At 40.6% G+C, this 26,587-nt stretch overlaps 2 protein-coding genes and 1 long non-coding RNA gene across 7 annotated transcripts in view; 2 read left to right on the top strand and 1 right to left on the bottom strand.

Moving 5' to 3' along the window:
- On the top strand, positions 1 to 24,014 carry tep1 (telomerase-associated protein 1). Of its 2 annotated transcripts, XM_068340032.1 has the most exons (56): positions 6 to 165; positions 1,250 to 1,741; positions 1,895 to 2,098; positions 2,274 to 2,423; positions 2,734 to 2,898; positions 2,992 to 3,129; positions 3,472 to 3,543; positions 3,756 to 3,880; positions 4,225 to 4,382; positions 4,624 to 4,733; positions 4,855 to 4,933; positions 5,368 to 5,560; positions 5,834 to 6,098; positions 6,206 to 6,358; positions 6,457 to 6,525; positions 7,294 to 7,415; positions 7,509 to 7,574; positions 7,999 to 8,142; positions 8,261 to 8,552; positions 8,961 to 9,082; positions 9,644 to 9,757; positions 10,430 to 10,547; positions 11,010 to 11,198; positions 11,320 to 11,507; positions 11,632 to 11,770; positions 11,985 to 12,164; positions 12,610 to 12,702; positions 13,310 to 13,445; positions 13,590 to 13,749; positions 14,044 to 14,177; positions 14,265 to 14,353; positions 14,662 to 14,776; positions 14,991 to 15,017; positions 15,093 to 15,303; positions 15,446 to 15,566; positions 16,095 to 16,219; positions 16,295 to 16,394; positions 16,850 to 17,005; positions 17,442 to 17,654; positions 17,868 to 17,924; positions 18,060 to 18,195; positions 18,576 to 18,827; positions 18,900 to 19,051; positions 19,201 to 19,308; positions 19,397 to 19,501; positions 19,638 to 19,767; positions 19,870 to 19,955; positions 20,135 to 20,261; positions 20,555 to 20,685; positions 20,792 to 20,913; positions 21,623 to 21,766; positions 22,154 to 22,253; positions 22,526 to 22,637; positions 22,719 to 22,801; positions 22,892 to 22,996; positions 23,463 to 24,014. In XM_068340032.1, exons 1-56 carry the CDS (start codon positions 142 to 144, stop codon positions 23,580 to 23,582), a joined length of 7,821 nt encoding a protein of 2,606 aa, XP_068196133.1. In that variant the 5' UTR covers positions 6 to 141; the 3' UTR covers positions 23,583 to 24,014. The 2 variants fall into 2 exon arrangements, 1 of the variants encoding a protein (XP_068196133.1); XR_011038798.1 differs by lacking the exons at positions 22,154 to 22,253; positions 23,463 to 24,014 and having other exon boundaries at positions 1 to 165; positions 22,892 to 22,946.
- LOC137611890 (uncharacterized) lies at positions 20,936 to 25,122 on the bottom strand. The gene is made up of 3 exons (XR_011038799.1): positions 24,987 to 25,122; positions 21,571 to 21,640; positions 20,936 to 21,235 (listed from the first exon to the last, which is right to left on the bottom strand). It is a non-coding gene; the product is annotated as an uncharacterized lncRNA (long non-coding RNA).
- The window catches only part of apol1 (apolipoprotein L, 1), a 10,869-nt gene continuing 9,309 nt past the window's right edge, over positions 25,028 to 26,587 (top strand). For 2 of the 4 annotated variants that reach the window (XM_068340033.1, XM_068340035.1), the window contains exons 1-2: positions 25,028 to 25,321; positions 25,446 to 25,496. In XM_068340033.1, coding sequence (XP_068196134.1) covers positions 25,319 to 25,321; positions 25,446 to 25,496 — 54 coding nt within the window. In that variant the 5' untranslated portion in view covers positions 25,028 to 25,318. Of the gene's footprint in view, positions 25,322 to 25,445; positions 25,497 to 25,524; positions 26,357 to 26,587 lie in introns of those variants that run through there. The other 2 variants (XM_068340034.1, XM_068340036.1) reach the window with 2 other exon arrangements.

A 26,587-nucleotide genomic window follows, 5' to 3' on the forward strand; every position in this document is an offset into this window, starting at 1 on the left:
CCTATGACGACATTTACAGTAAGCAGTAGCCGCGGTAAGCTAGCTCGATAGACCCCAGAAATAGATGACAACACTTTAAAACATCTTGCAGAAACAATAAATCCCACGGGAAACATCTTGTTTCGAGGCAGCGTTCCACTCATGAGTGAAAGTGGGGAGTCTGCGGTGAGTTTTCCGTGGCTGTCTCACAGCGAACCACGCCTACAAAGTTGTCCCATCAGGACACCCGGAAGTGGAGCGACTGACTGAGGGTGGATGTGTGGCAGCTTTCAGCACATAAATATTACCTGGTTATCACGTTGTACTTCTGCTATTCCCCTTTTAACGCGTAAATTACTTACTTTTATAACACATAAATGCGCTAAAAAAGACGCGAATAATAACTGCTACCTTGAAGGCCTTGAAGCACAAAACAATTCTTAGGAGAGCAACTTAAAATGTTCATCTTCTCTAAATCTGATTTTCTGTAATATCATATTTTATATCTTCCTTGCCGTTTCTCACAACATAACTTTAGTCTTGCATGTTTTAATCATAATATTTGTTCAAGATGTCAATATCAATAGTTTGTTGTTGGGTTTTTTTGCATTTTATGTAAGCATTATGATTTTCTTTTGTGTTGAATGACATGAAGTGGATTTACAATGAAGACCCCTGATGGTCACCATGCAGTCGGTTGGATGATGGTTGTGTTTGTTTGCTTCCAACAGTCATGCAAATGAATTTGAGCTTCCGAGGGCAGTAACCATTTACTCCATTGTACATAGAAGCAATGCATAGATAGCCATTTATGCAAATAGCCATCCTTCAACAGAGGAGAAAGTATTTCCCCCCCAGCTGTCCTCCATACACAATGCAGTTTGTGTTTCCCTCCCCAGGAAGCTGAAATTTCATTTGCATGACTCTGGGAAACTAAAGACACAACATCATCCCGACTGCCGGGTGACTCCAACCTCCCAGGGGTTGGAACCCCCCCCCCCATCCACTCAGAACTTAAGAAGTCTCTTGCATGACGTTCTCCTTTTGTGTGATTAAACTCTAAAAACTATCTTGTGCCCTTTGGACTTTACCCCCTTTATGGATGCTTCTCAATGAGCCACACACCCTTCATTATAATAGTGCATTGCTTGTACAAACAGCACAAATATGCTGCTGGGTTGCTTGCCTCGGTGCTGAATAGTATCGTGTGACACCTTTTGACTGCAGAGGTTTACTCTTCTGACATCCTAATTGATGTATTTCTCCATAGATGAGATCCCTGGCGTTGCAGCAGGTCGATGCGGCCCAAGGGGGGCAGCAGCAGGCTTCATGTGGGAGAAGTTTGCTCTCAAACTACAATCCTCCGAGATTGGAGAATAAGCTCTTATCTCACACCTCAACGCTGATGCCATCCAGCCTCCATAGATTTACAGCACAACCTTCCACATGCCCCTCTCTGCAGCCTTCCCGCCTGTCTTCCACATCATCCTCCCTCCTCTCCACTTCTTCCGTCCCACCTCCCGTCACCACTCCTCTTCTCAGCATAGAGAACAAGCTCTTAACCAGTCATTTACCTCTCACTTTCTCCGTGGCCACTGTCCCTAATGTTTCTACGATCAGCACATCACTAGCCAGTCGTCAGCCTCCTCTCACATTCCCACATCATGGGTTGGGTGGAGAGCAGAAGAGGATTGACAGAGGAGATGAACGTGGAGATAAAATGTCTGAGGAGATGCTATCCAGCTTTGATGACACAAGTGTGGTACATGAAATATTCCATTTGACTATTTCTACCATTTGATGTTTGCACAAATTAAAAATCTACATTTAAAATACTTGACCAACACCAGTTTTGTGTCCTATTTTGCAGATATATTTTATTATAAATACTTTAATGTAACCTTTTCTGCAATAGACCGATTCCGAGGACGATGATTCTTGGTCCGAGGAGGAGAGGGACGATGAACATGATGGTGCCAGTATGATGATGGAAGTATCTGTACAGGAGACAGAGTTTGGCAACCAGGACTTTACACAAGCTTTGGTCACCAGACAGGATGAATTCCCTGAGATCGATAGAGGAGATATTAAGATGAAAGAGGAACTAAAAGACAAAAAGGTAACAGAAAACGTTTTACATTGGGCGTGTTGTCGTAGAAGTAATCTCTTGTGTGCTGTCTTTGCAAGTCCTGGATTTCCCTGAAGCGGTACTTTCATGTAATGCGTTGATTAAAGGGAATATAACTCCTTTCAGCTGTTACACACTCTTCTTTATCTTTCTTTGTGCTCCTCAGTATCTCCTCCTGAATGAAGTGTGTTGCTCCCTGGTCAATAAGAACACAGCTCCGGGCCAGAAGGATTGGGACTCAGAAAAAAGTGTTTGGATCAAAATCATGAACCTGGCAAAGGACATTTCAGTTCATGATCCCCAGTTTCTTCTCAAGGTAAGTGTGTGTGTCTGTGTGTGAGCAGGCATGTCAACCTGAAAGCATTTTTTAGTCGCATCACAAACTTGGTTGTGACATTTAAATTTTATTACGTCCAGCTTCAAAGTGGTGATGTATTGTAATTGTCAATGTTCGTGTGTTCGTTTTTTGTCCGTCAGTCCACCAAATATCTTCGCAACCGTTGCAGATAGAAAGATGAAACAAAAACGTGGTTGTTGGTTTCCTGGGCTGCCTGAATGGAATTAAAGCTTATAGATGGGATAAGTTATTATAGATATAATCAGTTTTCTTCCCCTTTACCATTCAGGTTTCAGTTTACACCCGACAGAAGTTGAATATCCGCATCACGGCAAACTTTTTATTGGCCCTGGCTGCCAATCAACCGTCTACCAAGTCACATCTCCGCAGGTATTTCTGTGCAGCAGTACAGCTGCCTTCAGATTGGCTGGAAGTGGTTCGGATCTATAGTTTGGTGAGTTTTACTGAGCTCCTATTGACTGCTGTAAACTGGATGCATCAGCTCTGTTGGAAATATCCAGTCTTAACAGTGTGTGTCTGTTTCCAGTGCTTCAGCCGCTCCCTGCCGATGTGCCTGAAGAAGGCGATGGTTGACAAATTCAAGCAGTTCAGCGAGTATCAGCTGGCAAAATACAACACACGCAAACACCGCTGTAAACACAACCGCAACAGGCGCAAAGCCAAGGTACAGAAATGTTCATTAAATTCAATGTTAAATCAGTTAATACTGTTCAGTTTGAAAGGATTATTATTATAAGTTTGGACCTCATGTAAAATGTAGATAAACAGAATGTTGTGATATGCAAATCTTTAACGTCAATACAATTGAGTACAGTCCACAGAGAAGACCTTGGTTGTTTTTTATAAATACGCTCCCATTCCGATTATGAATGCCTCGTGGTTCAAAGAACTTGGGACAGGTTTATGTTTAGCTCTGTGTTACATCTGGTTTATTGTTTGGTTAAAGTGAACGTTCCAACTTTGGAAACTCAATTTTTTTCTGTTTTACTCTTTCCTTGATTTTCAGAAGCCAACTGGTCAGCAGCTCAAGCAGTGGGCGAACTTGCTTAGATCAGATGCATCTATTCTGTCGAAGTTTGTAAGTTCATTGTGTCATTGCTTTTGTTTTTTTGTGTTTTTACATTCAGAGTTATTTTTCTTAAGTCATTTTAGAAGTTGGATTAAAATTTGTTGGCTGGCTTTTAGTTCTCATCCATCTCCACTGCAGATGGTGCAACGCTGCAGACATTTTATTGATTGAACCTCTTGAACTTGTTTGACTCTGGATTTTCTGTCTGTCTGTGCTGACAGCTGCAGGTAAAAGACAGCAAAGTGGTGGTGGATAAAAAACAGAGTGAGTTCAGTATAAAGAAGATGATCGCAAAGCTTCACATTAAAGAACCAGTTGAACATGTCATGGCCATCCTGGGAAAAAAGTACGCCACACGGACACTCTTCATCACTTCATCAACTGACTTAATATACTAGAATATTTATAATTTAGATATTCATACTAAATCATTATGGAATTAGTTAAATTTTAAATCCTAGACTGGAGTGATTTACATGAAATGATCAGAAATCAAGATTTTTATTGGAAGCTCTATTTCTAGCAATCATTGGTATTTTATTTATTTAATGTTTAGACAGTCTGAAGATAGAAAAGTAGTCAATGAGGGAATGAAGATTAATTGTAGACGAGAGACAGTTGACATTTAGCAGTGGGCTTTCACTGGCCTGGTCCGGATTCTTTCCTAAAATTCCCCGACGATGGTTCTAGGTATCCTGCTGACGCGAAGGCATTCACCTACAGCGGATTGAAGGGTGTGTGGAACAGGAAAAGAGCTGGCCAGCGAATGAAGCTCAGAGTGCCGCAGACGTGGGAATGGCTGCTGAGTCGGGACGGCAACAAAGCTGCCACCTGGGAGACGCTCATTGGTCCGTGAAAAACTTGGACACGCATTTTTTTTAATGTTCCTTTGATACATAGGTAACAAAGTGAATCTGTAATTCTCCAGGTGTTTCTTGTATTTGTTTTTAAAAATGAAATATATGTTTTTAGATTTTTCTTGTAGAGATTTAACAAAAGCACACAAAATATATGCATATAACCAAGCTCTAAATACTTTAACGCATACATGTCTGTGATCATATACATTGATGAGTCTCTGGTGTGCAGATAATAGGTCTCTTCCCATCATGGCCATGCTGAGGAATCTGAGGAACATCATATCTGCAGGCGTCGGTAAATCTCATCACGACTACATCCTCAAAAGACTGAGAGACGATGTGAGTTGCCTGCTTTGGTTTCTGTTGTAATGTAACCCGTATGAACGTGTGAATTTCCCAGTTGGGATATCAATCTGTATGTGAGACGCGTTACCTAACGCTTTCTTTGACGTGTTTCCAGAGAGCAGTCATTCAGAGCCGACTGTTTCCCTTCAGATTCCTCACTGCCTACAAAGTCATCATGCAGCTTCACGCTCTGGGTGAGACATATCGAGTGGTGGATGACGGATTTGCACAACCCTCCTATTTAGCATCCCTGTAAAGACTACAAACCATTCAAAAATAGAACGGAAAAGTTAAATATACATTAAAACCGTGTCTCTTTACGTGTCGCTTTGTCTTAAGGGACACAGCTGGTGACCATTTATTTTTTTACCATAACTCCCCAACAAATGTCATGTAAAGACAAAGATATTGATTATTATTTTCATTCTGAATAAACCCACCAGCTATTTTTCTTTTTAATTAGTCAATTATTTTGTCTATAAAGCATAGGTATAAACAATCCACCCCCAACTTCACATAGCAAGTCTTAATCTACAACTCTCAAATGTTAAGTTTATTGTCATCAACTAAGATGTAACCAAGCAGGAAATTGAGAACACATACTTTCTCTTCTTTCTCAATCCTTTAGCCTCAAAATCACAGGAAGCGCTGCCGCCTGTCAAAGACATCCTGAAGGACATCCTGAAGAAGATTCCCAAGAGCAGGCGCTTCCGTCGTCAGACCTGGGACACAAGTCCAAGGAGCCGGATCAGGGCAACACTTGGAGTGCCATTTATCTATCGACAATACCGGCTCAAAAAGGCGGAGTTCTTAAAGGCCAAGTATGGGAATGTGATGAAGTTTAGAAGTTTTTAGTCGATATTCTTCAGATTCTTTACATTTTAAAGCTAAACTAACAGGTTTTGTTGTTTGAAGTCATTGCAACACAACTAAAATATATTTCTCGTTCATTATATTGTTTCGGTTGACAAAACTATTTAGTATTACTGGGGAAAGTAAAAAGGAGTATGAAGACAAGAAATAGAGCCTGACATCAGTGTGGATTTAAATGAAGACACAGTAAACTCACTGTAATGTAATTACCTGTGTTGCAGTGAGAGGAAGTTCACCATTCCTCTGCTGAACGAGTACCGCAGCGCTCTGGAGGATGCCATTCAGGCCTCCTGTTGTCACAATGTGCCCCCGCTTCCTGGACGGACTCTTATCTTCATCTCCCATAACATGGGGAATGATATAAACCTGAAAGAAGACTTCTGTCTACCACAAGACTCAGAGGAGGAGAGCAGTGAGGAGGAAGAGGAAGAAAACGAATATGGGAGGAGAGGAAGGAAGAAAAATAAAGACAAACTCACTCCAACTGTAAGGGACCGTTTTCATTATTAGCACAATTCTGAGCATTTTATGTGTGTGTACGAGAAAAATATGTTGTTTTTTAAAAATAATTGCCCCATTTTATTTGTGTTCAGATGATGGAGGTGGCAGTTTTGCTCTCCTTGATGATTGGCAACAGAGCAGAGGAGTTTCAGCTCTACCTCTCTGATTGGTACAGGTACAAGGAAATCCACCTGGAGTCAGGGGGTGTTTTGGAAAATGTCAAGAGTGTCATGAAACAAATAAAGGTCAGCACCATTTTTAGTCCATAACGAAACTCTTATGAGTTTATGTGGCGTGATTAAATGGAAGCTTTTGTACAAATAAGAAATGTACTTGTTCACAGGCGGGTGACATATTTTCAGATGAAAATGACTGCGACTTCCAGATCCCACTGTTAACCAAGAAAATCAAGGTCAGTTTATTTGTGCGTACTGTATGCAGCTTATTTTTTTATGTTTGTTTGGGTATTGTTTTCTATGATTTTGTCAGGTGAGTTCCAACAAGTTTTGAAAAGAAGTTGATTATTAAATCGTTATTCTGGTCTCCCAAGGTCCGTTTCCTAATCCTTTCGACATTCAATAAATTTGAAGACAGTATAAAGACATTTTTATCCAATATTATGCCATGTCATTGCAATTTAAATTTTTAAAAATAGTTTTTCTGAAGTTGAAGAATGGGTTGAGGTAGGAGCAACAAAGAATGCTGTTAAAAAAGTTATGGAATCCTGCCATCCATTAGGGCGCACCATGACGGAGCTTCCAGCCACTCTACCTTCCACTGCATGCCTACAGGCCCCTTTGTGTGTGTGTGTGTGTGTGTGTGTGTGTGTGTGTGTGTGTGTGTGTGTTTGTTCAGGGCCTGTGTACACAAATATATATGCATGCGATTGCCTACTAGATTGTGCTAGTAATTTCCCTCCGGGGATTATAATCAGTATAAGAAATAAAAATTAAAATATAAAGAATGGGCAGCAACATCTGCGTAAGTAAAAAATCCAATAGTTCAAGAACATTTCATGCGCGGAATCTGAGATTTTGACCTTTTACCTTCATGATCAAAAATGTAAACTATGAAGAAAACACTGAATTACCATAACCAACAATTCCTCAGGAGGTAGGTGAGAACCTCTGCTGTAGAACCCGGCTTGAGATGCTTTCCCTTATGTCCATTTGTACCTCAGATAGACAACATTATTGTGGTCACCGATTCCTGGGTCCGTCACAGTTTTCAATGGGCCATCAACAACTACAGGAAGGACGTAAACGATAAGGCTCTCTTGGTGAACGTCTACCTGTCAGGACGGTAAGACTCAGTTTTTCTGCTGTAGTTGCTATTACTCCCTTTTTTTTTTTGGATGAATTGAAATGTATTTATCGCTGTATTGATGCTTTGCAGAGAAGCAGGGTACCCCTCAGACAGAAACTGTGTCAATCTGATGGGTTTCAGCGAACAGATACTCAGGTAAACTGTCTGGTTGTTCGTTTTAATACCCAAACATATTCCTGATTATACTTAAAAACAAGACACATATTTCTGATTACAGTACAGTAATAATCTGTCTTTTAATTGGTTGCCAAAATTTATAAAAGGATGATTATTATATCTGTATGTTAACATTCAGATTGCAGTCAGTGTATTTCTTTGTAAACCAACAGGAATCAGAGACACAGCTCGCCTTAAAGGTTACAAGTCAATCTCACTTCAGTAAAAATAAAGACCAAGCACTTTGTTTTCTTTTGAACACAGCGGGGAAGCTGTCACAGGTCTTTTTGCCGACTCAAGTCAACCGATTTCTAGCTGTGGCTTTTAGTTTCCCTACTGAGTGATATCTGAACTTTGCAGGTGCGTTTTCGGCAACCATTTAACCATTCATTCATCTGATCAGGTTCGTGGCAGAAAGAGGATCATCCAGGCTGTTGGAGCATGTGGAACATATAGACAAACTGTTCAGTATCCCCCCACCCGAGGGAGCTAAAGGCCCTGAGGCCACCGACAGCGTTGTTGCCATACCACCAAGCCCTAAGTTGAGGTAATTTTATTGACACTTCTATCCAGTTTTCACACTTGACATCTAGTATTGAAGATGATGAATTTGATCTTGAATTTTCCCCCTGACTTTTAACACCAACTCTTTTCTCTGCCCTCAGGTGGCGCGCTGTGCGTGTGTTTGTTTCCTCCACCTTCAGAGACATGTATGCGGAGCGTGACGTCTTAGTGAGGAGCGTGTTCCCGGAGCTCCGGCGTCGGGCTGCCTTCCACTGCCTCTACTTGCAAGAGGTGGAACTGCGTTGGGGGGTGACAGAGGAGGAGTCGGGGCGGGCCACTGAGCTGTGCCTGTCAGAGGTGTGTCGATGCCAGATGATGGTGGGAATGCTGGGAGAGAAGTATGGGCTGACACCCCCTAAACCCGTCCTACCTGACCTGCAACAGCACAGATGGGTAAGACGTTACTGGGAATGTATTTGCACACTTGATGTTTTCCCATTTTACGACAGAAAAGTATTGAAGTATAAGAAAAAGATGAGGGATTACAATCTTGAAAGAAAACCAGAAATAATCTGATATTGTCCTACCTCATTGGATTTAAAATGTATGTTGTTGTCGAATTATCCATCCACAAATAAAGTTGTAGAAATGGTCCAATCCTGAAATAAAAACTTGATCATGCTAACAAGACTTCTGTAGAGATTGTAATAACGTGAGAGTTTTTAAATTTCATTAGAAATATAAAAATATACTAAATAAAAAATTAAACTAATTAACACTTATGTATTTGCAATGAATAATAAAATACAGAAATAAAAATAAAATAAAAAATCTATAAAAAATAATATTCCTTCTGTTCAGCTGGCGTCAGCCCCAGCAGGCCTGTCAATCACTGAGCTGGAGATCCGTCAGTTCCAGGCTCTTTACCCAGACACCATAGACCAGCGGATGTTCTGTTACTTCAGAGACCCAAACATCATAAAGTACGTACGTCACAATGTGTCTGGACTCTACCTCCCTCCTTATACTCATTATATTTGACTGAATAAACCATTGATGTGTGTAAACTCCTTGAGATTTATTCCAAAAGGTTTATAGGATGTCTGAAAATTCTCAGTCATCCAGGTCTTGGTAGATGTCTGTGTTGAATGAAGCCAACATGGCTTGTAAGAAAAGCTTGAGGACGTTTTGCTTCTCATCCAAGAGCCTTCTTCTCTTCCTTCTTCTCTTCTGAACGACTGGTGGGGAGTCCTATGGAGTGTTCAAGGTTAAGTTATATTGAATGTCATGGAAATACCTCATATACAGGTATATAGTGTTACAATACATCACCGCTTTGAAGCGTGATATAATGAATATCTGAAACTCCCCACCAGCTGTTCAGAAAGGAAGCTTCTAGAATGAGAGGCAAAAAGTCTTCATTGTTTTCCTACAAGTCAAAGTTGACATTTTTCAACACAGAGGAATATAGGCTGTATGTTCAAGGTATTTGTGGTTCCATTTAACTGACTTAAGAGTTTTAACATCCCTTCATTGTTTGTCAGATCAATTCCAGTGGCTTGGAGATCTGACTTTGTTCCAGAATCAAAAGAGGCTGAATCAAAAATGGCTTCTCTGAAGAGAAACATCTTGACCAGCAAAGCCAAGGTTACTGAAAAGTGAGTCATGTGTGATCTTTACAATGCTGAATCTTTGGTATTAATATATATCAACTATGTTTTTAAGATGTTATTTAACACAACAAAGACAAATTCTGTCACCAGTAAAAGAAAATGATGGCATTCTTAGGAATACTCTGACTGTGTGACCGTTCACACTATTAATGTAAATCCAACAGACCCTGAAAGCTAAGAAATTCAACTTTGGGCTGAAATAAGGTGCTGCCTCTACAATAAAGTATCTGTAAAGATATACAGCACTTTACAGTACTGCTGAATCTGTTGGAATTGCATCAATAGTGCGAACTGTTAGATGAGTTAGGTTAATTCTGAGAAAGTAGTTTAAAAAATAGAAAAAAAATCAACCTTATCTCTGGTTTGTCAGTGTTAATCAGAGAAGCGCGATACTTTTCTGAGAAAACTTTGTTAATATTCTAAATAAAGTTCATAGAATAGTGTCAGTGAAATGTCTCACTGTGGAACACATTGCTTCTCTTCTGTTATGGGCCTACCCCATAGATCAAAACCAGCACCCAACTGGTTTTTCTCCTTTAGAAAAATTCCTCATTCTCTTCACATAATCTTGTAGATGCTTTACCTCAAAGCATTCTGAAAGAACAACACAATTGTAAGAGCATCAGAAAATGTTTTCCTTCTGTTTTTCTTCCTCAGCTACTCGTGTGAGTGGGGAGGTCTCGTGGATGGGAAACCGTATCTGGAAAAACTGGAGGACTTTGGCAAGGCTGTTCTTGAAGACCTGTGGACGGCTGTTGTGAAGTTATTTGTGGAAGTTAGTCACTCCGATAATTCAGTTTTTATTTTCAAGGTACCCATCAACCAGGTTATGCTAGATATGGAGTATAAATACTAACAGGGCTGAAATGACTGAAGTAAATATAGTATAGAGTGTTTACTACACTGCAAAAACACATTTACAAGAAAGATTCCTAGATTTGAAACGTCTGTAAGTAAAGAAAATAAAACTATAATAAATAAATAAATCTGTTCATTGATTTTAAAAAAGATGAATACATTAACTTTGCACGTTAAAATGAAGCTGAATAAGTTTTATTTAATAATTATTTCCTGATAATGTTTTATGATATTATTAACCTAAGATAGAAATGTCAGAACTGGATTTTGGTACCTGTGCTTATGTTTTCTTTGCACCTCCATGTAATATCACCAATAGGACAACATGTGTTTACATAGCTAACATACAATGGAAACAAACATTTGTCTTCATGTGCAGAAGAGCGACGAGGCAGACGCTTCGTCCAACGCTACCGAGCAGGACGTGCACCAGGAGGCCCTGCAGAGGCAGTTCTTTGGCCGGGCGAAGCTGCTGCACAGCGCCGTGGAGATGGTGGAGCTGATCCTCATCAAAGGAGGGATGATGCTGCTGGAGGGAGAACCCGGACACGGCAAGACGGTTTTCATGGTAAAGTCCTCAAATGAATTGTGTTGCTTTGCATTGGCTGTCACAACTCGGAGCCTGTTGATAGCAGGTGGATTCTGATTTTACACTGAGTGTAAAATCACTATGTAAATTCTCCACACAGGCTGCTCTAGCAGATGCCCTCAGGACTGGAGTCAAGTCGAGGTCAAATCTCATCTGTAACGTCATCTCCTACTCGACCACTGCCAGCCAGTCGGCCAGCTCTGTGGAAATGTTGCTTCAGTTTCTTGTTCAGCAGTTGCGGAAAATGAAAGAAACTGAGGAGGAATCACCTCTTCCCCGTTCTTACAAGTAGCTGCAATTTGAGTTGTCTTGAAAAACATTACGCATAGAGGCTAAAATTTTCATCTCGTATTATCTAAACATGCACGGCTATTGCCTTTTCTTTCGTTGTTGTTTTTTTTTTAAATCAAAGAGATTTGCTGTCAGAATTCCACTCCGTTTTGAATGACGTGAAGAAGAAACCTCTGGTGTTGCTTGTCGATGGGGTGGATCTCGTACGAGACGGCCGAGGTCAGCAGAGCTCTGATTGGATACCGCAACAGATTCCACAGGTCAGTTTCAAAGATGGAAAACTCTTGGAAAACACACACACCTATTCTTATTTAGTCACAGTGCATTCATACACATACAAGCAAGACCAAACATATTTTTAAAAAAAATTCAGATTGTGTCCTGAACAGCTCACCTACATTTACACATTCTGATTGCTTTTGTTGTGGCTGTCCTCTCTGCACCAATAAAACTGAGACAATCTTCTTGTTGTAGGGTGTTTGTCTGATTGTGAGCATCACATCCCAAGTTGCACTATTACCAACCCTGACCAAGAGAAGAAACTCCATCCTGTTCACTCTGGGACAGCTGACCATGTCTGAACGGAAGAACATCGTTCAGAAAGCACTACAAACATTCGGGAAGAAGCTCAGTGACTCTGCCTTCAACAATCAGGTTCTGATGTATTTGTTACTGAAGGCGCCGTAATGCTTGGTCATATGTAGTAACATCTGGAACTACGTAGGCTTCATTTCTGTGTCATAAAATCAGAACCACAATAAATGAGCCAATATAAGAATTTGATGCAATAAGAAAATGATTCGTAGTTCAGGTGATTATATATTAATGATGACGTTACTTAAGGAAGGAAGTCAGGATACAAGAGTCTCCATGCACTATTACATAGTAGTCTGTGGTGAGAGTAGGGAGTAGGCTGAGGTGGAGGTTTGTAGACGGAGAGGAATGAAAGTGAATGGGATTAAAAGTATGCAGGCAGAGGGTGTGAAAGAGAAGTGAAGAATAGAACGCTGCATGCAATCCTGCATTCTGGTCCTTTGAGGCTTCTTTCATTAGTCCTGGGTTTATTTTCCAACATGTTCCTGTGTGTTTGTTCGTCCAGCTGCAGACTCTGATCATGAAGAAAGGAGCTGTGAGTCCTCTCTACCTGCACCTGGCCTGTGAAGACCTGAGGAACTTTGCCTCCTTTGACAAGGTTTTACAACTTTCTTAAACACTTTAAGAATTTAAATTGACACTAACAATTACCTACTTTTAATATCTGATTAGGATTAGATAATCAGTAGTTTTCCTCTTTTCAACATTTGAAGACAAGTTCCTAATTTGTTGTTCATGGAGCCAAGGGTATAAGACAAACTAATGTGGAGATTTTTAACACCAACAATGACATATTTGTCTCTCTAGGATGCAGTTTGACATCATGAGTACAATAATAGCACTATAAAAGTCATCACATAGCTCAAAGTTGCATACATCTCACTGCTTTACATGTATATCCTCTATTTTTCAGTGAAATATTTTACCTTAATACTGTCGGTTCAATTTAAATCTCAGTAATTGGCATTTATATATTAATGTATGAAAGAAAGCTGCAAATGAATCAGAATCAGAATCAGAATCAGCTTTATTGGCCATCCTTTGTAAAAAGCAGACGAGGAATTTGTTTCCGGCAGGTGGTGTCTCAAACTGTTCATTCATAACTTAACTATTCTAAATACTTAAATATTATAAATTATAAAGCAGTAAAATCAACACTTTGACAGTGTTTAAACCATTGATGATGGCATTTGCTTCTGCCTTAGCTGAAGGAGAGCCTCCATGACTTGCCCCAGTCTCTGAGCCAACTGGTGAACTACAGCCTCGACAGACTCTGCTTGCAGTACAGAGGCATTCTGGGACTCCGCTGGGCGCTGGCAGCGTTCACCGTCAGCACCGCTGGTGAGAAGTTGATGCAGTATTTTTGAACTAGTTGGAGAGCTAGATTGACAGCTAGTACAGAAATAGAGGAGACGATAATATTAAAAACATGTTAATGCTAAAGTTTTCTTAATGCTGTTGGCATTTTCTCGTCTTGCTCAACAGCCCTGAGGGAGAGCGACCTGTATTCCATAATGAACACTTGTAGTGACCTATCCTCATTGGACGGACACTTAACATGGCAGGAAGTACTGCATCTGTCCAGGAGTCCCCAAGGACGCATTCCAATGACAGCATTCTCTTGTATAATGCAAAGATTAAAAAGGTATTAATACCGTAAGCAAGAGTTCTTCCACCTCACAGCTGCGGTGTGGAAACAGTCTGTTGTATCTTACAATCCTGTTCTACAACATGTAGCTTACTGTTTGTATAAATGCTTATTTTTCAGGTCTTTTGTCACTGAAACACAAATATAATATTTGAAAAACATTTTGACAGCCAAAACAGTTCATAAATTTTCTTTTTCTTTTTTCTTTTTTTTTTTTTAACATTTTGCAGTTTCCAAGGAATGTACATCTTTTTAAGCTAGATAATAAAATGTAACTGGTCTTTCCTGCAGTCTGATTGGACCGTCTCATTACCACACAACTGACAATGAGCTGACTCTGACCAATCCAGACATAAGGAGCACCTTTGAGGACTTTTTCCTCCCGGCAGAAAGTGACAGAAGTAGAGCTCACCTTGTTTTGGCAGGTGAAGTACTCACAGGCTGCTATGTTTCAAGTATATATATGTGATCCTGTATATTTTAATTACACTGGTATTACTATATTATCACAGGTCATTTGTGGGCACTAGCTGACCAACATGGCATGGATACCTTCCTTCACTGTGAGGCCGATACTGTCTTACACCTGCCTTCCTCCTTGGTTAGTCAGCTTCTGTCACCACACATCAAATAAAAGTAATGCAGCATCAGAAATGTACAAATATACAAACTATACACATATATTTTGCAATATGGAAAACAGCATTTCTGCATTTCTATTCACCAATAAATAAACTCTCTTTGAGAAGCATTAAATGTAATGATGGTCCACCTGATGGTGTGTTGATAAAACTTCTGCGTCATCATCAAAAGTTCCAATAGGACTTATAATATTTATCTGTTCTTATTTCACCTCTGACATCCTGTGAACTGCAGTAACTTGTGATATTTTTCACTCTTCTTGTCCAGATTCAGAGCGGCCAGTTGGACGCCCTCCAGTCCCTTCTTTCCAACTACTATTTCCTGTGTGCTAATGTTCGCCACGGTCTCCTGCACCACCTCCTGGAAACCTACAGCTCGTATGGTGAGAATGCTTGATGAAGTTGATGATGAATGTCATTACCGTCTGATGGTTTGACACGTTTTGATTCGTCCCTTTAATTTTTGATGTTTTCTTATATGCACATGAATAAGTATTTGATATTTTACTGTTGATTTGTTACTCTTCAAATTCCCATTTGATAAAAGGTAACCAACCCAATAATACTTAACATGTGCATCCTGTACATTTTCTGTAGATAACAAGCGTGAATCTGCTCCTTCATGTAAGTGTTTAAATATATGAAAATTCCTTCCAGGTGCGCTTTATTCCCTTTAAAATGTGGTCTTTGTGCTCTTAGTTGGTTCCCAGGGTCGTCTAGAGGAATGCCGGGGTTTCTTGGAGCGCCACGCCCTTCTGCTGTCGTCCTGGCCAGCTCTTTGCATTCAGCAAGCTCTGAATGAACCTCCTGAGACTGCTGCTCACACATGGGCAAAAGGTCTGACGGGAAAAGGAAGCGTGCGTGTCGTTGAATGGCTAAACAATAATCATCATCTTCAACACGAGACCAGGTAAACGACTTGTCTGTTCCCAAAATTCACAATTTTCTCATTACATTTTGAAGATGTTTTCTGTCTTCTTTATCCTTGTGCGTTTATTTTAAATGAACGTTGCTGTGAGGTAACATTAATGGGTTTGTGTGCTGAATCACAGTAAACTGGTGTCAACGTTCTCCTCTGGACCGACCTGTGTGGATTTGAGCTCGGATGGAGAACTGATGGTGGTTGGAACTGAAAAGGGAATTCTGCATTTCATCAGCACCCACACTGGACAGGTATGAACATGTTTTCATGGACAGATGTCCTTTTTCTTTTGTCATGTTGTAGATTTGGGATTTGTCTTTGGTCCTATTTGGTAAATATGGAGCGAGTCTGTCCGATTATAGACATTTACATGTTGATTTATTGTCATTACATTTTCATGCACAAATAAAACTTTCCAACACGACTTTACTACACATGAACTGTAATAAGTCCCTGTAAATGTTAGAAACCAGATTTCTTCTGCTCACCCTTATCTTCTTCTTCTCCTTTTCCTTTCGGCTTTTCCCTTCAGTGGTCACCACAGCGAATCAGTTGCCTCCATCTGCATCCTCTTCTCTCACACCAACTTATTTTTTTAACCTACACAAAAATGAGTAGAAGCTGTACCGATCACATAAAAAAAGATTTCAATATATCAAACTCTTGCGGAATTGTACTGTAGATTATGTAAAGATTCTGATTATAAATGTTATGTAAAAATGAAAGTTCATGCGTGCTTAGAGAGATTTTGAAATGAACTGTGTCTTGGATGGATGCAGGAAGTGAAGTCGCTGGTGAGCAGCGGCGACGGCATCACCAGCTGTCTCTTCCTGAAGGATGAATATCTCGCTACCACCTCCTTCAACGGAAGAATTGAGATCTGGGACTTTGAGAATGGCTGCAGGTGCGAGAGGGCTCAGCGGGAATAGTCATACAAAGAGATCACAGGACATAAAAAAGTTTTTTTGTGTTCTTGCAGGACTGCTCTTATTGAGGCCCACACCAATGCGATAACAGCAAGCGACACCACAACAGACAGGAAGTTCATTGCTACTGTGTCTTTGGACTGCATGTTGAAAGTTAGTCTAAATCACTTTCTGAAACGAGTAACATTTGAAAACTGAATTGTCTTTTTTTTAATTCACAGTTTTGCTCCTTTTCTTCTGTAGTATTTTAAATACAGTCATACATACAGTATATGACACCCCATTAAATAATCAGCTCTGTATCAAGAAATGTTTGATATCCAATTTTGTTTTATTTTATTTATGAAAGAAACAAAATTTCCCAGGGAAACTAGTGATATCAGTACAACCTTTTCAAACAAAGGTGTTAATTTCATATAAAATTAGTATTTACTTATGTCTTACCTGGTTTTTTTTACTGCATGTTCAAAGATATTAGCAAAATGTCCCATTTATATTTCACACAGCATTCCAGCTGTTTCAGAAATGGGGTTGTACTTTTTTATGTGTGAATTTTACTGTATACGTAGACCGATGACCCCTGACTGACTTTAATTGTCTTCTGCCAGGTATGGTCCTCCACTAAAGGTCATGTGGAAATAACCATGCAGACCACCAGTCCTTTGAACTGTGTGACCTTCGACCCAGAAGATCGCCTGCTGGCAACTGGCTGCTGGGATGGAAGAGTGGTTGTGTGGAACTGGCTCAATAATAAAACCCAAGCTGTGAGTCATTGCCTACCAACTTAAATGAAAAAAAATCCAACTAATAATGATGAGAGCTAAATGAGATTATAGGATCGGTATTTTAAAACAGAAATCCACTGATTTCACACATGCATGTTTCAGGTGTTTGGGAGAATTACTTCACATTTGAAAACAGTCTGAACGTTGCTGCAGGTGAAGTCAGCTGGTTGAGGATGTAGATTTATGAAGACGTGATCTGAACCAGGAGTATTTCAAAATTACCGCTACATTTATACCCGACAGATTATTTATTCTGCTGATAATATCAATCCAGCATAAAGGTGTTATGTGCATGGATCACACGTATGTGTTCTTTAAAGGCCACTGTAGAGACATTCAGACATCAGTTGATAGATTTAATGTAAATTAGGTTTTTTATTTAAAACACAGTCCTCTTCTTTATTTGTTCTGTCAGGAGCTGGTGGGTCACCGGCGCTCGGTGCACTCTCTCGCCTTCTCTTCCTCCTCCTCCATGCTCTGCTCCGGCTCCATGGGTGGAGAGATCAGGGTGTGGTCGGTGCCCACCTCCACCTGTGTGGGCTGTTTTCAGGCCCACTCTGGAGCCACGGAGGCCCTAACCCTCCTCGACGAAGGCAAGATGCTGCTCAGTGCTGGATCTGATCACATGGTGAGACATCACTGTGTTTCCCTAGAACACTGAAAAGATCCTCCATTTGAGGCTTGGATCACACATGTCAGCTGACAGATTAAAACATGACCTTAGGAGATTTATTTTGTTTTATTTGGACATCTAAACAACTACAAAACACAATTTTATGAAATTTCATACATGCTTTGTGAGTGTCCTGATGGATCTCTACCTGACTTTTTTGTTACACAGCTCCAGCTCTGGTCAGTAGGACTTGGACGTTCAGTAGCTGCTTTGGAAAGTGACAACGTAAGCTCCTTATTTACGTTTCTTGGATATTATTCATCACTTCCTGCTATTTCTCTTTTAGTTCTGCGTGTAAAAGAACATTTCCAGCTTAACTGAAAAGTGTGTTTTCTCATTTTCTCTATTTTGATCTTTCAGTGCGAGCGAGAGCCTCCTCTGAAGAAACAGAAGTCTGCAAGCTCTAAGCCACCTGCTCTGTGCGTGGCCGTTAATGGAGACTATGCTGCAGTGGGTTACCATGGTGACGGTCTGAAACTCTTCAGTATTGAATCAGGTGTGTTTATGGAGTCAAATAAAATATCTCCAGAGCTTGATTGAACCACTGGAAGAACACATGGAGAAAAATAACAAGAAGTGGAATCACATCTTAACTTATAATTGTACAGTTTATTTATATTTGTTCTCCAGCAGTTTTATCAGTATGAAAACGTCAGAAAAAATGGCCATTGATTTAGACCGTCATGTCTTGGAGGTTTTGTTTCTTCTCTTGGTTTTCAGATTTGTTCTGGAGCTACGTAGGTCAAATACGTAACTCACATCCACTGAAACGCAAATACATTTGTCTGCTCCCTTTTATTTTAATTCTGCATAAAATAAAGTTACTGGCTCAAAAAAAATGATGAATCAGATCAGCTCTATTTTTTTCAACTGTAGCCAAGCAGATTTGGGCCTCGAAGGATCGCTCTGTGTCGGTGCAGTGCCTGCTGTGGGTCTCCCTGGATGGCGACCACAACGAACCAAACCTGCTGTTGTCTGGAGAAAGTTACAACCGCGTGAAGGTCTGGAAGAAAAATGAAGGAGAAGTGGGAATGCTGGGAGGCCTGAAAATGTGGGGCCACTTCGGTGCACAATCAGGTGTCATCCTGGCGATGGCGCGAAATGACACTTACCTGGCCACAGCTTCAGGTTGGTGTCGTTGATAGTAAAGTGAAAAGGTGACTAATCACTGCTAATCACTGTTTTGTTCTGCTGACACAGACGACTGCACCATCACTCTGTGGCTGCTGAGTGATTTAGCCCAGGTTCCCTGTATGGAGCCCCAGGTGTTCCTGAGGGGCCACACTGGAGGGGTCACCTGTCTGGCTTTCAGCCCTGACGGTGAAAAGCTGCTGTCTGGTGGGAAAGATCATGTATGATCGGTTTGTTCTTTGTGTGTTGGGACAAAGTCAGGATTTTTTGTTTTAATATACAGGAAACACATTCTAGTACCAGAATTTTAGAGGAGATGCTCATGACTTTGTCAGTAATGACTGCAGCACTGGCTTTGTGCTCCTTCCAGGCCCTGATGGTGTGGGATGTGAGCATCTCTCCTGCTGATCAATCAAAGTCCATCCCTCACGCCCACAGAGACTGGGTCACCGACTGTATTTGGACTCCAGACTTGGTGGTAAATCCTCAACCCGTTCGTTTTGTGAGGGGATGTCGTATTTCTATTCTGATTCCTAGTCTTTAGCAGCCTTTCAACTCCATTCCAGATTAGTTCTTCAAATGATGGAAAGGTTCGCGTCTGGGACCTGGAGGACGGAGAATGCCTCAAAGAAATCTACTGGAGGAATCCTCTGACATCCGTCAGCTCTCTGGTGAGCAAACACACATCACACACACTGTGTGTTGCTTCTTTCTCTCATGAAACCCTAAGTTAATGTGGTAATTTTTCTAGAAATGTTTAATTGGGGTGTTTTTGGTGTGTGTGTGTGTGTGTGTTTGTGTGTGTAGGGGCCCTATGTGGTTGCCAGCTGTTCAGAGGGGTCGCTGCATGTCTGGACCTGGGATACCAACTCTGAGATTTGCCACATCGCTGCACACAAACAGTCCATCCACTACTGCTCAGTCCTGCCAATGAAAGGTTCACTTTGTGGAAAACACACATTTATTTTCACACACAGACATATATAAAAAAAGTGTATAGATGTTTAAATATTTTTAAATTCTTTCCATCGTTTTTAAGGCGAGATGAAAGAAGTGAACCCAGAAGAAATGACTGTTGTCACTGCTTCCGATGACGGCACCGTTCAGTTCCTGAAACCATTACAGGTCAGTCAGTCACAGTGAAACAAGAAAGGGGGTTTTAAGCATTTCTAGTCAAGTGTTTTGACTTACTAATGTTTTTTTTCCGTCGTATCATTTACTGATTGTTAGCTGTTATACACGAATACACACGCATATTTATCCATTTCGTCCCATCTGTCTCGTTTCTGTTTTCCTACGTAAAGGTGGAGCACTTCAGCACCTTCCAGGGTCACAGCGGTGCCATATGTGGAGTCGTTCGCAAAGAAGGTCTCCCAGAATTCCTTTCAGTGTCAGAGGATTGTTCTTTACGATGCTGGACTTGGACAACAGGTAAGACATGATAGCTCCAGGTTTCGTCTTCTGGTTGTTCTTCCAGACGGTGGATCTGGACCAGACCTTCATCCCTCTCACTGTGTCTTGAAGAAGATATATTTCTCTTTTTTTCAAACATGAAATTTTAACTTGTTTTGGGGCTGCTTGTTTTGTTTTTTTTGTCATAAATATTCAACACTTTATAATAAAAAGTATCAAGGATTTTCTAGCGAAAAAATGTTTTTTTCAGACTGTGGATCTTTTTTTTTCATGTGTTCACATCCCCGCTCACACGTGTCGTGTGTTTCCAGAGAGATCCCCCACTCAGAGAGGCTCCGTCACAGCCCTCTGCTTCTCCCCGGAACACGATCTGCTTCTCGCTGCTTATGAATCCGGTTTGCTGGAGTTGTGGAAGAACAATGCCGTGATCGGCCACAAGCAGGTGAAGACACACACCAGAAGAGTGCTGTTTCCTGAGCAGCTCATGTTTGTGTCATTACATTGTGTGTGTGTGTGTGTGTGTGTGTGTGTGTATGTCCATGTGTCAGGCGTCAGACAGCAGCATCGCATCCATCTGCTCCATGCCCGGGAACCAGTTTGCTGTCAGCTGCATGAAACCTTCCCTCAACGTGTGGAAACTGGTGTGGAATCAACAGGGTAGCAGCGCGAGGTAAACAACAAGAAAACCCAACTTAAATTCGATCAAGACGAATGAAAAACAGTCAAACTGTCAAGTAAAATAAACACCTGGGGAAAAAAACAATCAAAAGATTTAAACACAGGATATGTTAATGATGCAACATGGTGATTTTACTTTTTTCTTTGTTTTTGCACCTTAAATGTTTATTTATTTTAAAGCAGTAATACACAGCATCTCTGTGGGTACTCCAGCTTCCTCCCACCTCACTCAGCTTAGATGGACCATCCCTCTGAATTGTCCTTTAGAAAATTGTGACCACTAAGGTGGAAGAAGCGGATCCTGATCGTCTCATCTACAAGAAAATGAGTGGATGGATGATAGAATAGAAGAAGAAGAAAAAGAATTTTATTTTACCAAGCAAAGCGTTTGAGAACTAGTTCTTGTATGCAAACATGACCTAATATTTAAGATGTATGTCTCAAAGAGACTAAATCATCTCATCAAAGCTCAGTTTATCGACCAGACGTCACCAGGAGGTATTTCTAAGCTGATAATAAACAAGCCTTTTGTTTTATCCAATCATTGTGAGGCAAATGTTGAAGGGCCAACGTGATGCTGCAGAATGGCAACACAACCTGTGTTAAGAGTGATACACACTTTAAATCAGCCACCTTGATTCTTATATACCTGAAGTGGTCACATCTAGCTGTCCTGTTCTTTCCTGTGTCCCCGTGTCCAGCCTGGTGAAGGTCAATACCTGCAAAGTGAAGCAACCAGTGGTTGGCCTCTACTACTGCTCCGTCCTGATGGGTTTGACTCACAGTGGCAAATTATATGACGTCAACTGCAAGGAGAAAGTCATCTGGAAAATGAGCATGACTTGGTAAAGTTCCATTCTGTGCTTTATATTCAGGGTTATGTTAATCAGTCCTTGTAGATTGGAGCAGATTATTAGATATTATTCGTGAATAACAGAAGATTTCCAGAGAATTTTCATCATCTGGCTGAAGTGTTCAACCTTTTCAGAGGAATAACTTGTTAAAATTATGAATTCATTCAATGACCAGTTTATGAAACTTTCCAGAATATTGCTGTTAATGGTTTTGTTGGCATTATAAATCCATCCTGATTGTGGATATTTTTCACAGCCCCAATAATATTAAAATTAATGTTTATTACATTTATTTAAAGTTTAGCTAAGCTCAAGATATAACAGTCCCAGATTTTTCTTATGCAGTGAGAGGGGTTTCTTTGATCTCTCTTTTTGCAGTTTGGAGGAAAGAGTCAGAGTTTTGGGGTTGATCCCTAACGATGAGAAAAGCATGTGGCTGGTCGGCGAAACACAGGGTGAAGTTCAAATCGGCTTCATGGTTAGTTTCTAAATAGCATCATTCAAGACCTAAGAACAATAAATATGAGTACTTATCGTATGTTTAGATAAAATTAAACATTTGCTAATTTCATAATACTGCTTGACTTTTTGTAAAAATAAATAATTTTTTTCTTGTTTAGAGAGTTTTATTTGTTAAATAGACAACACTCCTAACTATCCGAGCAGCGTGTGTATTTCTACAGTAATGAACTCGTTCAGGTGTGTTATATCACACAGGTTTTAGTAAAACACTGATGTCTTGTTCCTCAGTTTGCTATGGGCCCCAAAAATGGAGTCAATTCAGCTTTCAGCTCCATCACCCTGGAGACTGATGAGGAAGAGAAGAAGGGCAGCCTGATATCAGCTGTCACTGTGAACAGAGGTTAAAAAAAAAAACATCAGCTAAAAACACAATCCAGTTTTAGTTCATTGTGATGACCCGGTGTGTTTTCCGTTCTTTCAGATTTGGTTGTGTGCGGTGACACGACGGGCAACATGTGGTTTATCCAGCCGCCTGAGCCTTCCACATGGAGCAGCAGAAAACCTGTAAGAGCAACAGGAAGCATTGCTGAAGGAGGATAAGGCTGGTGGGATGGGGATAAGGCTGGTGTTTTAATGACCGTGTGTGATCCACAGGCCCACAGTGATCGGATCAGCGTACTGAGGCTCACTGAGCGCACCATCATCTCAGGCTCCTACGACCGGACGGTGAAGCTCTGGGACAGGAACACCAAAAAACAGGTACTTCAGAACAATTTGATGTTTGACAATGGCAGCTTTTTCCTTCTTTGGCTGCTTGTTGGATGAGAAAATTAAAACCACTTTGTATCTGCGTGTCGAATGTGAACCTTTGTCAAAATAACCTGGCTCTGCGTGAAGTTAGCAAAGGTCAGAGGAAACTAATAGCATTTATTTCACTGTAAATGCTCTGTTGAAATAGTTTATTCTTGTGTTTTTGTGCAAATTTAAAAAAAAAATCTTTTTTAATAACTGCTGTTTATTACTATCTGAGTTATTTATGTGTTCTGTCAAGCTAACTGGCTTCATATTTAACTGAATGATAAGACATCAATCTTATGTAGCTGTCAGTAAGAAAACAAGTTAGCCCACTGGAAACCCGTCTCTCCTCTCATGCAGCGAACTTCTCTTTGATTTCTGACGCTTCCTTTTATAACCGCTCCTCTCTGCTCATCTTCTCTTTGTCCAGGTGGGTATGTTTGTGTGTGGAGCACCTGTTGTGCATCTGGAAGTGAACCCGAAAAAACCCACCGAGCTGGTTTGTGGTGACGGACAGGGAAACCTCTACTTCCTGTCATGGAAGGAATAATCTGACAGATTATACACAGTGAAGTCAGCATGTAATAGAAACACTTAACACTGTATAAACCAAAAATGAAGGCAAATGTTTTGCTTCCTTTTTGCTTCGCTGCTTGATAATGTGCAAGAAAAAAGAAAAAAGAAGAAGAGGTATACGATATAAGCGGTAATACACATCTATGTTAATGATTGTAGTGTGTCTCGACATTAGAATTAAAAACATGCAGAGGAAATGCGCATGAAAAATTTTGTTTCAGCTCAAAAAAAATATAATCGGTTTGTGTTTATTTCTTTTGTTTGAATCATAAGTGATGAGGTTTATGAATGTAATGAGTAATGAGGGATATGGAAATGTTTTACAGGAACCGTGAATGATCTTTTGTTTGACATTAAAGTCGTCTTCAAAACAGAACTTTGTTCTTGTTTTTCTCAAGAATGAATCGAGAGAATGTGGATTTCCCAACAGATTTTCTGTTTGATGTCTCGATGAAACAGGATTTTGGATCTAATGAGTATAATGAGGATAACCTTTATTTTGGCAGGTGTTTGTGAATGGTTCTCAATTTAAATGCATCAACCCATCTGAAAGTTAGTTGGAATTACAATTTCATCCAGGTTTTCTTTTAAGTTGTGTAAAGGCAGCTCAGAAACATGAATGGCAGACAAAGGTAAATACAGCTTATCAGCAACACCTTTTACGGCTCTTATCTGCACCGTGGTGCTTCTGTTGTGTTGACACAAGCCACATATAACTCCATTTAAGTCCATATAACGTGAAGTGATTTGCAGTGTAATCTAACAGAAACATGACGCTCCATGGGGCTAGGATCACATAACATAGCTGAAGGATATTAATGTTCTCGTGACTGCAATGATATTTTGTGTTTTAATATCTTTATAACCTAAGCAGAAACAGAAGCGTTGTGCTTTTACAAACATATTTCAGTTTTCAGCATGAGACGGCTGTGGGGTTTTAGATTCAGGCTTTGGCACATCAACATACTCTGTTGTGAAAAAAATATTATTAAATGGTGTAACTAAGTGGATTAAAAAATGTCTGACAACCACCACAGTTTGAGTTTCATGACCCTGAACCTCGCAGATCTGCCTCCAGAAGATGGAATGACATTTCGATCATTATTTGCTTGATAGTCAAGAGAAATTACACATTTAATGTGAACTATTTCAGAAACAAATTACAAATTCATCTCTTCTAGTCACAGATCTTACAGTAGCACATTTTCCTACCAGATCTTGAACATATTTTAAAGTTTGTCTTTGGATGTTTTAGATTGTTCTAGATGTTGGTATTTATCACAAAGCTCTGTCTCACAAACTGAATAAGGGAAAAACTGTAGCAGTGCGTCACTTGAACGCACCACTAGTCAACGTTTAGCACTGGGGATGTGAATGCCTGAGTTTACGACGTTCCTCAGCAGCACTTGAACGCAGCACGGGCCTGTCGTCAGACTCCCAGGTGTGTGGGACGGACACGCCCCTCCTGGGCGACTCCACGCAGGTAAGAGAAGAAAACTGGATGATCCGGTTCCGTGGAGGATCATGACAGCCCACGGAGGTCAGACATCTGAGCTGGGGAGGCTGTCTTCTTTCCGGGGGGAGGACTTTTGACTTCAACACGAAGAAGTGAGAGAAACGACGGAGACAGAAAAGAAGTGCTGAGAGGAGACAACAACAAAACAACAAACAACAAGTAAACACGAACACACAGCTGACCTAGACGTGGTCATGGTGAGTTGATGCTCGTTAGCGTTCGGTTTGATTCCTGTCTGTCGTTCCTGCCCGGGACAAACCGGGTCAGGGTTTCATGTCAAGGAGATGAATGTTTGTGAGAATAAAGAAACACGTCTGACAGGATCGGTACGAAAACCTGGACCTGGACCTGGACTGTGAGGCCGGAGATGACGTAAGTGTTCCTGTGTTTGATGAAGTACAGCTTTAACTGAAGGTGTTGTACAGGTGGGGGTAGTCTGACTGTTGTTGTCTGACTGTGTTTACTGTTGTTGTCTGACTGTTGCTGTATGGCAGTATAGACTGTTGTTATCTGACTGTTGTCTGACTTATTGTACACAGGTGTGGACTGTTGTTTTCTAACGTGTTTACTGTTGTTGTCTGACTGTTGTTGTCTGATGGTGTGGACTGTTGTTTGACTGTTGTCTGACTTATTGTACACAGGTGTGGACTGTTGTTTTGTGACGTGTGGACTGTTGTTTGACTGTTGTTGTCTGACAGTGTGGACTGTTGTCAGACTTTTGTTGTCTGACTGTTGTTATGTGATGGTGTGGACATTTGTCTGACTGTTGTTGTCTGACGGTGTGGACTGTTTTTGTCTGACTGTTGTTGTCTGACGGTGTGGACTGTTTTTGTCTGACTGTTGTTGTCTGACGGTGTGGACTGTTGTTGTCTGACTGTTGTTGTGTGATGGTGTGGACTGTTGTCTGACTGTTGTCTGACAGTGTTGACAGTTGTTGTTTGACTGTTGTTTGACTGTTGCTGTCTGACTGCTAATGTCTGACTGTTGTTGTCTGACTGTTGTTTTTGGGTTCTGACCGTCCTGACCTCAGTGGGCGTGGCTTAGCTCGGTCCACTTCCTGCTGTGGGTCCTGTTGTCCTGCTTTATCCTCCAGAACAATGGAGTCCACGTCCAACAATGATCAAATGAAGAGCTGACTGTAGAGAACACCGAGAACAGAACCCACCGTCAGCAGATGACCTCTGACATAGTTATTTTAGACATTTCAGATTCACGTTTTATTGAAGATAAAGGTTAATACGAGCATGTTGCTACTGATGATTTCAAATTTTGTCACGATTGGCTCAGAATTTTCTGAAACACATGAGTTTGCATAAGATGACAACTTATAAAAACTAAACTTTAGACCGAATTTACTTGTTTTACTTCTCAGTTCAGTCGAGCGTCAACAGCATTTCCGACTGTCTTTTTTTATTTATATGATAATATATAATAATTAGTAATTTATTGTTTTGCTTCTATAT

This window comes from Antennarius striatus, chromosome 18 (assembly GCF_040054535.1).
Source record: "Antennarius striatus isolate MH-2024 chromosome 18, ASM4005453v1, whole genome shotgun sequence".
Lineage (NCBI taxonomy): Eukaryota > Metazoa > Chordata > Actinopteri > Lophiiformes > Antennariidae > Antennarius > Antennarius striatus.

Bases quoted from the DNA above. Each gene is read 5' to 3' on its own strand.
- tep1 (XM_068340032.1), top strand. From the start codon at position 142: ATGAGTGAAAGTGGGGAGTCTGCG. The intron at 12,703-13,309 runs GTTTTACAACTT...CTTCTGCCTTAG, and splicing joins ACTTTGCCTCCTTTGACAAG to CTGAAGGAGAGCCTCCATGA. The intron at 19,768-19,869 runs GTTCACTTTGTG...ATCGTTTTTAAG, and splicing joins CTCAGTCCTGCCAATGAAAG to GCGAGATGAAAGAAGTGAAC.